The sequence below is a fragment of the Semicossyphus pulcher genome, unplaced genomic scaffold, assembly GCF_022749685.1.
Source record: "Semicossyphus pulcher isolate SPU_LCO1_2020_fin unplaced genomic scaffold, fSemPul1.0.p SCAF_7, whole genome shotgun sequence".
In the NCBI taxonomy this organism is placed as follows: Eukaryota; Metazoa; Chordata; class Actinopteri; order Labriformes; family Labridae; genus Semicossyphus; species Semicossyphus pulcher.
Window position 1 is genome coordinate 19792486 of NW_027211748.1, and position 13091 is coordinate 19805576.

The 13091-nt window shown below is 42.8% G+C and overlaps 1 protein-coding gene across 2 annotated transcripts in view; it reads right to left on the minus strand.

The window, feature by feature from the left end:
- The window catches only part of st6galnac5a (ST6 (alpha-N-acetyl-neuraminyl-2,3-beta-galactosyl-1,3)-N-acetylgalactosaminide alpha-2,6-sialyltransferase 5a), a 52095-nt gene continuing 39004 nt past the window's right edge, over positions 1–13091 (minus strand). For both annotated transcript variants that reach the window (XM_069685149.1, XM_069685148.1), the window contains exons 4-5: positions 5349–5456; positions 1–724 (exon numbers count right to left, since the gene is read on the minus strand). In XM_069685149.1, coding sequence (XP_069541250.1) covers positions 466–724; positions 5349–5456 — 367 coding nt within the window. In that variant the 3' untranslated portion in view covers positions 1–465. The remainder of the gene's footprint in view (positions 725–5348; positions 5457–13091) is intronic.

The window sequence follows — 13091 nt, forward strand, 5'->3', positions numbered from 1 at the left end:
TTTAACTGAGTCTACAGTAATATTAGTATTCACTTCGCGACGTCCCACTGTTAGATTCAGGGTTTTAATGGTATTTTTCTTTCAGTGATCTAACAGAGGCTTTGTGGAGAGCCCAGAATCAGGTTTATACGCACACACATACTCACACACATGTATGCACAAAGACGAGGAGGATCTGCAGTGCATGCATTGAGAGTGTGAACGATGTTGCCTCCTTGTATAGCCTCACTTTACAAGGCTTTTCAAAAAAATAGACAAACACTTTGAACTGCTTCACCTCCGTAGAGAAAACACGCTGCTGGAGCTGGAGCGGTGGAGCTCTGTTTACAACAAATGTCCAACAAACCCCAGTCTTCATCTCTGGCATTTCCTCCTTCATGTTTTACCCTTTCTGCTTCAGGTCCAGCCGCCCTCAAGTGTTGCAAAGTTCCCCATCACCAGTCATTTCCTTCACCCCAACACTTGTCACGTCTTCTTGTGTACCAGGGGCGACGCTGTGACCGTCCTCTCCAGCGTGCGGTTGGTGGGGAGAGGTGGCGGGCTCCAGTCCGGCTGGTAGAAGTGGATGTCAAAAGTCCGCGCCCAGTTTGCAAAGACCCGCTTCTCGGTGATGAAGCGGTGGTGGCTGCCCCGCCGCCCGCGCTCATGAGAGATGTACATCACACACTCGTCCGGCCCGCGCGGCTCGTAGTAGTGGTAAGGGACAGAGTGGTGCTGCGGCTCCCTGCAGAGGAGGCGAGAGAGGACAGACAGTTGACATTTATAAAAAACGCTTTAATTAGTCACTTCAGTTGCGTGCGACACCCCACAGTGTTTTTCATTTCGTGGTGCAGGAGGGCGACTGATCTGCATTCATTTATTTGTCTTTGCAGGGCTTAAGCAGCCACATTTAGCTGCTGTTGATTATTTGCTAAAGGCCACCTGCAGCTGAACGCTGATGGAAAAGGACGAATGAATAAAGTTTTAAAAGGTGTTTGAGCTCTGATCAAGCGTGAATAATGAAAGCTCTGAAAAATGTAAATGGAGCCTGGGGCTAGTTCAGACAGGAACAGAAGCTTGTTTTTGTCACATGCTCTTCAGTTATTCTTTCATCTTGTACGACCTCTCTTTATGAATGTGACTCTGAGCCAGTCTGCATACTCTCTGCTGCAACTGTTGCCTGCTCTCTGGAAGTTAATACCCCTGTATTAGTAAATTAGTCATTTGTTATGTTTTTTTCATTTCATCTTAAAACTAAATGCAACCAAACAAACATGGACATCCAGAAATGTAACCAACAAAAAGCAGTTTATTCCAACAACAAAATGTTGAGGCGACACAGAATAAATAACTTCTGTGCTCCTGCAACATTATCACATGAAATTTTTTCATAACTATTATATTTTTGTCTTTCCCGTGTATATATGTAAATGTTTCCACATGTTTATTGGATTAAGATGGCAGCACGCATAGACGCAGCGACCCAGAGCTCTCCCTGCTTCAGCTGTTTTTATTTAGTATTTATTATATATATATATGTATTTATTTCACACGCTGCTAACTGGATTGCTCCAACAAGGTTTCGTTGTATAGCGTGCAATGATAATAAAAGATCTATCTATCTATCTATGTGTTTCCTCCTTCTGAGAGCCCATCGCCAGTTAAAGGCGCGTGGAAAGTAGACAAACCTCCTGATTTGATGTATTTTCGGCTGATTTAATTTTCAAATACTATCATTCTTGTCCTGTTTATTCACTGAAGTCATATACTTCTGAAGGTTAACGGCCTGTGTCCACTTACGGCTTTTTTTTGCGCTGACAGCCCCCACGACCCCAATTCAGAGTGCTTCTCACCGCTGCTTACTGTTGCTAGGTTAAAAATTGTCTGGCGGCACTTCTGCTTCCCTCGGTAGTGACTGTTAAGTCTGTGTTAAATCGCTCTATATGCTTAATATTTGCTTTTATTCAAGTGTTACAAAGACATTTCTGCTGACATCAGCAGCAGCTCTTCACCCGGAAATTGTACACTCGAAAAAACGAAAGGATTCGCTTCTCCTCCGCCATTGTTGTTGACGAAGTTGATATCGGAAGTCCCGCCCCTTCTTGATTGATCTCTCGCCGTATGTTTGCAGTAAATTGATGGCAAATATGCCAGAAAACTAGGTGTAAGCTGGAGGGAGATGCACCTAAACACTGTGTTCCTGCATTTACAACACTGCAGTAAGTGAAGCCCAACAGACCGGTCCACTAAATGGAATTTATAGCTCCATTACAAGTCATTTAGAATACTGCAGGTACTTTAAAAACACAGCAAAAGCAGGTGCGCGGGTTTAGCTCAGCGGTTAAATCGTGCGTTCTGTGATTTCCAACACTATCCACTGTCCTCTCTCTCAATAAAGGCATAAAAGGCCAAACATATTATTAAAAAAACAAAGCAAAGCAAAAGCAGCTTAACAACATGAATACAATTCTAGGAAATGTGTAGAAAGAGCCTTGAAAAACCTTGAGATTTAAATCAGGTCACCGCGATGAATCATTTATAACATTTGATTATTTATGCTTTGCTTTTATAAATATCAGCCCTTCATGTCCATAAAAGGTTTTTGAAGTGATGTCAGAGAAATATGTTTTTTAATTATCAGATGAATCACATCCACAGACTCAGGTAGGATTGTTAAGTATCCGCTAAGCCGACCATTCCTCCGAACAAATGAAGCAGCTCTCTGCCTCATTGTCATCCAGATTGAACATATTTGAACCCAGAATAAAATATAATTCAACCAATCAGAAGCAGCGACGAACATGTTACAGTTTGTTCTTTTTAGTGAAAAATCTAAAAATATGTTCCTCGTCAAATAAAATCCCCCAATTAAAGAGTCGGCTCAGACGGACGAGACGTGAGCTAGTTGTTCAAACCATTAAATTCTGCTAATGAGGGCCGGACGAGTTAGACGCTCGGAGCAAGATCGAGTCAGGACCGTCTATGCATCCCAGAATTCTTTGCCCTAAGCTACATGGGACAGACATCACGCTGCATGATGTTTTTCTGCCATAATTCAGTGTTTTTTATATTAAAAGAGACAAAACCTCAGCGCTGCCAAGCCACCTGGAGAACGTGTACGCTGCGCTGGGATTACAGAGGAGCATCGAGGTTTGTTCAGACGTGAACACGGCTTAAAATATCCCCTTTTCTTTTCGCTTCATTCTCCAACACTGTGTGAGTGTTGCATTTGAATCCCCAAAATGACCACAGGGGAATTCATATGCAACATCTACTGATACTGAGTTAGTTTTTCTTCTCTTTTTCTACACCGATCAGCCATGACCTTACGACCACTGGCAGGTCGTGTGAATAACATTGATTATCTCGTTACTATGGCCCCTGTCAGTTGGTTATGTTAGGCAGAGAGTGAACATTTTGTCCTCGAAGTTGATGTGTTAGAAGCAGGAAAAATGGGCAAGTGTAAGGATGTGAGCGACTTTCACAAGGCTAGACGACATCAGAGCATCTCCAAAACTGCAGCTCTTGTGGGGTGTTCCCGGAGTGCAGCGGTCAGGACCTACAGTAAGAGGTCCAAGGAAGGAAAACCGCTGACCCGGCAACAGGGTCATGGGCGGCCAAGGATCATTGATGCGCTAGGTGAGTGAAGGCTGACCCGTGTGGTCAACACACAGAGCATCGCAGTTTGTTGCGTATGGGGCTGTGTAGCCACGGACCGGTCAGGGCGCCCACGCTGACCCCTGTCCACCGCCGAAAACCCCTACAATGGGCATGTGAGCATCAAAGCTGGACCACTGGGCAATGAAAGAAGGCGGCATCATGTGGATGGCTGGGTGCGTGTGCGTCTCTTACCTGGGGAAGTCATGGCACAAGGATGCACTATGGGAAGAAGGCGAGCCGGCGGAGGCAGTGTGATGCTTTGGGCAATGTTCTACTGGGAAACCTTGGGTCCCGCCATTCATGTGGATGTTACTCTGACAAGTACAAACAACCTAAAGATTGTTGCAGACCAAGAACACCCCTTCATAGAAACGATATTCCCTAATTGGTGTGGCCTCTTTCAGCAGGATAATGCGCCCTGCCACACTGCAAACATGGTTCAGGAATGGTTTGAGGAATAGTCAATGAGTTCAAGGTGTTGACTTGGCCTCCAAATTCCCCAGATCTCCATCAAATTGAGCGTCTGTGGGACGTGCTGGACAAACAACGACCACGTTGCAACTTACAGGATTAAAAGACCAGCTTTTAAGACATATAAAATGCTTCTGCAAAATATGTTAAATTACCTTGTAAAAATCCTCCCAAGGCATCTCCTCCTTCTCCCTCATTAAAAATTCAAGGATCGGCATAGTCCCCGCCTACTATACGTTTCTCCTTTCGTAAAAATTTCAGCTGAAAACAAAACACGTCTCTGCCATCGTTTAGCGGCAACTTGGTGAAACTTAGCTAGCTTGAAATGTAGTAATCATTAGTAGTAACGTTAACGTTTGTAGTCAGTAGTGAGTTTGCAAAAATTACGATGACGGTTACAGCTGGCTCGTGCATTGCCAAAGTGGTTGCCATAGGTTACACATAATGATATGCATAGCGTCACCTCGTCCATTAACGGGATTGGCTTCTTAGGTTTGTGACGTCTCAAACCTGCCAATCTGAAAACGTGTTGTTCAGCCTGTCCTTGGTACACTGCAGTTTAAAAGCAGACAGGCCCAGCCATGGAGATGACTGCTGATGTTGTCCCTGATATGTCTTGTAGCACATGAAGAACACCACATGGAGATGTTTACAAGGTTAAACACTTCATCTTCACTGGAGGGGGGTCCTTAAAGGATCTGCTGCTAACGTCTTGGTGCCAGGTACCTCAGCACACCTTCAGAGGTCTTGTGGAGTCCATGCCTCGACGGGTCAGGACTTTTAGCAAAAGGCGTCCTACACAATAGTAGGCAGGTGGTCATTATGTTATGGCTGATCAGTGTATATTCTGTATGTGCAGCAAATCCATACTTTACAATGCTTCACAACTTTTGCATAGCTAACACGCTCTGAACCTCCTGTACCTGTACAATGATGCTAGTGGCCAGAAAAATAAGCAGTGTGAAGAGGCAATATTTGTATTTACAGCCTGTTATTTACATATTTTTCACTTATATTCAGGCAATTTAAGCATTCCAAAAACATCCCCAGCCACAGTGACATCTTATTTATCAGCTGCTTGAATTTATTACAGTTTTAATCTTTCTTATCTATCGGCTGTGCTGCTATGAATTTCTGTACACTAAAGTGGCCGCATATACAGCTCTGCTTTAAAGCTAGAAGCAGTGGTGCTTCTTTAGTGAGCCAATGTTGTTTTACATTCAGCTGCAGTGTCTCACCTGCAGAAGTCAGGGGCGACCATGCCGTACACATTGATCCTATCGCACAGCTCCAGGGCGATGGTCATAGTGAACCAGCCGGTGCTCAGCCAGGAGTTTGAGATCCTCCTGCAGAGAAGAGGAAGAGGGAAGGAGAAAGAAGACAGTTAAGCGGATTTCATGCGTGGGAGAGCACAAGGATGAAAACTGGCCCGTATTTGATTTTGTGAATGTGATTAACTGGGAAAGATAATCAGAAAATCTCACATCTGTGTTTTATGGCAGAATAAAGATTGATCTAAATCCAGAGGTCGATTTTCCTGACTGCCAGATCGTTCATGTTCCCTCCCAGCTTCATTAAAATACAGATCCATCCTACATATATCGACGGATACAAATGAACCCTGTCAAATATGTAAACGCTTCATCAGGACGCGGTCTCTTCTGCGTGTAGTGCAGATGGTTGAAATGGCCAAGCTTCAGCCGCAGAATGATCGGCTGCGTTCACACTGCAGTTTGTTAGTCAAAGTAATGAGCTCTAATCACGGCCTTCTGAAATGTGCTGTAATGAAAGATATTTGAAGTGATATTTTCGTGGCATTAATAAATCTCTCTAAGTCTAACTGTTCGTCAGAGCGGCCGGCCTCACGGGTTTCTCTCAGATGAACAAACAGTCCAGTCTGAAAACCAGATTTTAAAAGATTCCTGGTAGGTTTCGGATTGATGTAAGGAGCTGCAGAGTCATAAAACGTGCACAGCTTCTAAAAGGGCCATAAAAACCTTCAGATTTCATTCAAACTATCTTTTACTTGAAGTAAATAAACATGACTGAAGCTTTGATTCTGAGGCTTTGACTAATAACTGTCATACACTTATTTAGTTTAACTTAAATTGGCTGTGATGAGAACATAAAACACACTGAAATGACGTTTCTTTCATTCAGCTGCCTGTAAAACAATACAGTGCATCTCTCAAAGCCAACTTTTGACGAGTCTTTTAATTACCAACCTCACAACAATCAAAACATGCTAAAAAATGGTTAGTGTTTTGTCAATCTCTGATCCTATTGGCTATAGTCTGACGACGATAAGGCCGCTGGAGAAACGGTGAACATGTCGGGCGGTAAGCGACTACCTGTCAAGACTTTCTTTTCTGCGTGCTGCGTTGTTACAGAAAAATAACCATTTTTTCTTGTGAGTTACTTTAATTAAACGGGTCAAGAGGAGAAGAATTGTTCCTTTGTTGGAGGGAGGTCGGTACCATCATTTCTGATGCATTCGAGGAAAGTAGGAAATCTAAACACTAAACCGCTTTCGTGACACAGCGTCAAGGGAATTTATCTTATGCTGAATTTTAGATCTAGAGCAGATTGTTTGCTGTTAGCATGCAGATGTCTGTTTATAGAGATTAATAAGAAGCTAAATCATCATCAGATGGTGCTGATGGGAGCCGGGATGTCATTACGGCGGATTACGTTCGGCCTGCTTTTGCTCTCCACACGGACTGTTACGTGATACGTGATTGGCCAATATTACTCGGACTACAAGCTTAGTACAAACAGAAGCCAGAACACTTGCCGTCCCTAAAATCCACGTCCCTGCCTGCAGATACATTTACATTTTCTGTAAATAGAGATTAGTGTTTAGTAGTCTGCATGATCAAATGATACAAAGCACCCCAACTGTTTTATAGGTTCAAGAGCAAATAAGTGGGGTGGGTAAGGTGGTCAGTCATGACCACAAGGGTCCAGATAAAATACCACAGAAACTATTGGACGGATTGCAATTATATTATATTGAGAAATAGATGGTCCTCAGAGGATTATTCCTGATTTGTTTCAAGGGCCCTTTCGTTTTGTTAAACATGTGTAAGGCTAGCTATTCGACTGAGTTGAAACCAAAAACTTTAACATTTTAAAGTGTATTCCTCGGTCGCGTAAAAGTCCGCCATTTCGTTTGAATTGGCGCGCAATGCACCTTGGGATATGGTGGGCCCTGAAGGATGCACCCGATGGATCCTTCACGGCCCCGGAAACGTAGGATGCATTTGTAGGTGGCATCTGAAGGAGCCTTTGCCTTTGCCTGCTGTGTGTAAGTGCAGCCTTACAGAGCTGCTAGCATGGCTGCCGTTTCTCGTGTTCACATACAGCAGTGATCACTCACTGGCCTGTTTCCACAACTGTAATCACAGCGGGCACAGTCATGAAGGAGGTTTAGCTGCTGTGGTCCAAACCACTTTTGGAGCAATCAGAATTCATCAAATCAATTTATAATTTAGCCAGACAAAAAAAAAAAACGCCCTTGTTCCCTGACACAGTGTGAAAATATTGCAGTGTGAGCTGATGTGAAATATTCAGCAGGGGTACATTTGAATCCTTCAGCTGAGTCGGGCACAGCTGTGCATCTCGTCATGCACCCCTGCCGCACAGCTGAACCTCATCTCCACTCAGATTGAAGCTGGTGACCAGTGTGTGGTTTCATGCATAAGTTATCAGGTGCACTTAAACATGGCCAACCTGGATATACGGTGGGGTAACCGGATGATTTAAAGTCAACCTGCAGCCTTTTATTGTAATCGTTCCAACAGAGTCGTTTTCAGGGTTTAAAAATCAAACTGAAGAGGGAAACAAAACATGGTCAGTTAACTAACATCCTCATGAATCCAGATTTAAAGATGTACAAGTGTCACTTTTATTATTTAACCAACCGTTATGGTTGTCACCCTCTTTTTGACACATAAGTGTGACATTGGCCTTCATATTGCGATGTGTTTTTGAATCAAGGCCAATATGTGCTGCAACAAAGAGCAGAAAAAGAATAGAGTGACTGAATCCTTGAACAGAACAGTAACTCCAGTTCAGCCATACATTTCAGACTTCTGTGTGAGATGAAAGAAGAATTCAAGGTTAATGAAAAAAATCTCTCGACTGGGGCAGGAGCGGCTGGAGATTACGGGTTGGCACGCAATAATGTTTATTATGAACATGCTGGAAAATACATTTTTGCAATTAATCGTTAATTAAAAGCATCAGAGCCGCAGACTTTAAACTTCGACTCGAGTTAGACATAAGCAGTAAGAGTCTACATCCATGCAAGCAGCTGTGTGCGGTTGTATCCAGGCACAGCTGGGCTTCCAGATAAATGCCATCATGCTAACATGCTCAGAACGCTTGTTTGGCAGTTTAATGTTTTCCAAGATTACTATCTTCATTTAGCATGCAAATGTCTGCTTATTACCACAAACATAAAGCACAGTTGAGTCTGATTTATACAGCAGATACTTGGTCTCCGAACGGGAATTAGAGAGATTGTTCATAACCACCAAAGTGACTACAGTTCATCACGAGGCGGGCAGGAACGTGAACGCCAAATTTCATGATAATCCAGGAGTTGTTAAAGGGCCAGTTCCCTGATTTTTAACCTCATGCTATCATGGGGAGCTAATGCCATTATGGTAAAAATGCAATTTGGCTCTGTGCCTTTGGAGGACGCTATCCGCTTCTCCAATGGGCCCTGGGAAACCTTGCTTGCTAAACTACACTTCCTCAATCTATGACGCCTGCCTCCGATGTCATGTCTCGTTCAAAATCGGCAGGTTTGAAATTTAGACTGAAGAACCTACGATTTTTTAGACCATCCACCGGTATATTCTCGTCGTATTTCAGATTCTGTCCCGCTCTGAGCCGTTGCCTGCAGCCAAACGGTAGTATTTCACTCCAGCGTCTCTCAATGGGCCGTTCCTTTCAGAGGGAGGGGCACAATGCATGCTGGGTGTTGTAGGCATGTAGAATGGGTGAAACCACGAGCTGTTTGTACAACTTTCTCCACAGCTATGGCGCCAATTTCAAATATTATTGCTTCTATTAATCACAGAGAACAACTCTTTGACTGACAGTGGCTTTTTCCAGGGCCGAACTGCTCCTTTAATGCATTTAACTCCATGATAACCCCATGATAGGTAACAGCAAGAATGGGAAAAGACATTTATATCATTTGTAACAAGAATGTTTGTGGAAATGTTGGTCGAATCCATCACTTAGATGTTGAGATATTTCAAAGGATAAGTGAAAACGTTGGCGCTGGATGAACCATAAAGTGATCAATGAAGTATTACAGATTCCTCTTCATGAATATTTGTTTGAAACTTCATCTCAATCTCGCACCTAAGTGTCTGAGGTGCAGTGTCTTCTGTAGTGGTGTAGTGGGTGTGAGATGTAGTTTTTTATTCACCTTTGCTTTAAAACACTGAAAACAAGCCTTAAAAAGCATGAAATACGTCTGTACTCCTCTTTGGTTCTGTTCCCAGGACAAACCATCATAAACTTAAAATATGTTGCATAAGAGAAGGAGGAGGCAGAGGTTCAATGTCTTGCTTAAGTGCATTTTGACAGGATGTGTTCCTGATCTCTGGACCGCCTCGTCGCCCTGCTGCTTTCAGGGAGCTTGTTACTGCTTGTTTTCTGTTCCCACACATAAACAGCAGCATCCGCAGCAGCTGAGGTTTTAACTCTGCGAGGCAGAGAAACAAAGAACGGGCCTGATAAGAAGAAGTCTTGACAGGAACAAGCAGACGGGGGCCTCGACACCCTGCCTGCCTCCTGTTGATGAGGGTGACACATTTGGAGGGTGAGGGTTTGCCTTCTGGTTTAAAAAGGTGTTCAGACTTTGTTTCTTTTATTTTCTCCCAGAGGGAATAGTGTAGAGGGGGGATACACTGGAGGTACAGATCACTGAGTAAAAAGCCTGTTTACTATTTGTATTTTGAACATTTCTGCAGCGTGGAGAAGATGGAATAAAGAGGCATCTTCCTGGGAAGATGTTGAGAAGTGCGGAATAATTTGGTGAAAAGAGTTCAAGGTTATATGATAGACCAACGAGTGTAACTTGGAAGATAATCTATTCTGTCTTGGGTTGGAAAGGCTTCGTGTCCACGTCATAGACTGTAAAAGATGGACGACATGACAGCTCCCTAAAAGTGAAGCCAAAACATTTTTAGCGCCCCCTGCTGACCGGCTGCAGTATAGGTGATAAAGCCCGCCTCCTCCATGTTAACAGGTTGTTATTGCAGAATGGAACCCCGACAGGGTGAGTAGGACGCCAGCTATTTACTTACAGAATCTATTATTTGACACTAAATATTTTTTTGGTATATTAAAAATTTTTAAAAACACACTCACAGTGAGAGCTGTGTCCATAGCAACAGACTCTGAACCGGACCGCAGGATTCAGCTCAGCACCTGATTGAGGTTTCACTGTCAGAGTCTGTGGACATTTTCAGTTCCATTAACCGTCTTTAAACACCGCCGTATCCTGTATGTGTTCTGCTTAATGTTTACTTCATGTGCCGTCTTCAGTTTTGTGTATCTCTGTCGTAGCCTTTAGTTTTTGTGTCTTTAACCTCCCCCCCCCTCCGTTAAGAGACGACATCAAATAATCACCAGAAACGATCGATCCAACCTCCGTACAACAAACGATCAGTTTAAAAGTGTTCCTCTCCTCTTGAGGACAGACCTGACAAAGCTTAAACTTTTACTTCTTACTAATCTGCATCATGATGTTGAAATGTCGGCAAAGGTAAGACCTGTTAATGAAAGTAAATCACAAGAAAACTGTAACTCAAAGAGTAACAATGCAGCACACAGAAGTCTCGACTGGAAGTCGATAAGCGCTCACCGCCCGGCACGTTCACCGCTGTCCACAGAGGCTATATCCTCTCAGAGATTGGCATCCATGTAACTATTAACATACATGGCATTACCTTGCTAACATTAGCATGAAAAACATTATTCCAAAGATGAACATCTTTACACAACAACTTTGTGTAATTTGATGTTATCAAGCTAACATGTCAATACCAGTATTATGTCTATTATATAAAAAAAACATAGTGTGTTTTAAATGAGCTCCAAGGGAAGGAGCTGTTCAATATGTGAAAGTGGGGAAAAACTATTCTTTTACAAAATGTGCAACTCAAAAACATAAAAGGTGACGTGCCTACAGTAAGCTAGCATAGCAAAGTAAGAACATTAGCATGCTAATGTGTTTTCTGTGAGGGTAATGCTGTAAGGGTAATGGCTTAAAATTAAGCAGACAACAATAACTGCTCCTCCCTCCATTGTTTCCAGTCCTGCCTTTAATACGACAGCACTGTGTTTGCTGGAGAATTGTGTCAACAAACGGTCAGTTCCTGCTCCGTTCTTTCCCCTTTCTGGATTAATCAGTCTGCTCCGGCTGAGTGACAGTCTGATGAATAGTGACAAAGCACTTTTGTCCTGCCCTCATCTTTATTAGAGTTTGTTCAAGCGACAAACAGCAGTGTGGAGCCAAAGTGATGCTATCGCAGCTGAAGCACAGACTTCTCATTTTCATTTAATTAAGACAGGACCCAGGTTGTCTGGAACATGTTGATTTGTTGTGATATGCAAACACAGCCACTGGGCTTTAATATCACAACAGCCTGGCAGCCTAAAACACACACACACACACACACACACACACACACACACACACACACACACACACACACTCTCTCTCTCTCTATTTGCAAATTAGAAAACTTTCAAAGTTCAAAGCACAACATTTTGTCACCCAGCAATCTGCAGAGGTCTTAGAAAGGAAGCATGCAGCTAATCTCCTTTAAGAAGAATGCCTCGTCTCCCTGTTTATGAACATGTGGATGAATAATGCGGTGTGAAATGTCAAGCTCTTAGCTTCAATGGCTGTCTTTTAAAAAAGGACTGGAGGCAAGCTGTGAGTGGGAAGACTGATTTGTGCATCTTGTTTACACAGTTTGGTTTAGTAAATCTAGCAGATTCCCTATTTAATGAGTAGTTTCATCATGTGTTGATCCTTGAGTCTTAAAATCTTATTTTTTTATTAAAATGTGGTTTCAAAATAAAAGCACTTTGATAGATGAATGAAACTGGATCTGCCTCTTGCAGTTTACATCCCAGATTCATTTAATTTCTGGTGTTAGAGGAGGTTTTTAGAGAACAAGGGCTGCGCCGCTTGTTGTTGTTGCATCGTAATCATTCCTAAAGAGTAGGTTTATTGTCATCAAGTTTATTATAATTGTTGTTCTCCAACTGCTCAGTGGCAAAGGTCACATGAAGGTGTAATTAGGCTAAACTGAAACACCTGTTGAGCGCCATTATCCGTCCACTCTTGGGAGGACACGTGGCCGAATCAAGGCTGGAAAAATACAGATATTTAAGGCTCTCTCTAGAAACACCAGCAGGAAGCAGGAGTGTTTATACCCGACACCTTCAACCTGAGTGTCTCCGGAAATTGCAGGTTACGAGGTGTGGATTTCTAATTTAAAGCCGTCAGTATCTTCTCAATTTCCTTGACACATTCTGTCTAATCACAGCTTCTGTCTCTGTTGCATAACTTTTTTTGCATCCCACTGGATAAAGCTGATATTTCTTTTGTTTTGCTTCTTTCAATTCATCTTTTTTGTACCAGATTCCCCCTTATTATACAAACTGTCTTTTCTGATGTTCCTTCACTTCAAGCAGCAGAATCTGTTTCCTGCTTCTGCTGCTTTTGTACTTTTGTTTCAACTTCTATATATATATATCCTCCCTCTTAACATGCTGCTACTTGTACATATTAATCCATCAAATGCTACTGGAGACGATAAGGATGTACTGAATGTCCTTTATATCATATTTAGGTTTGTCATGAGAAATAGGAAATGAGGCACATGTTGATTCCTGGAAGTTTCATTAATGATGACTCAGTTCCATCAAATGCTCAGTGAGTC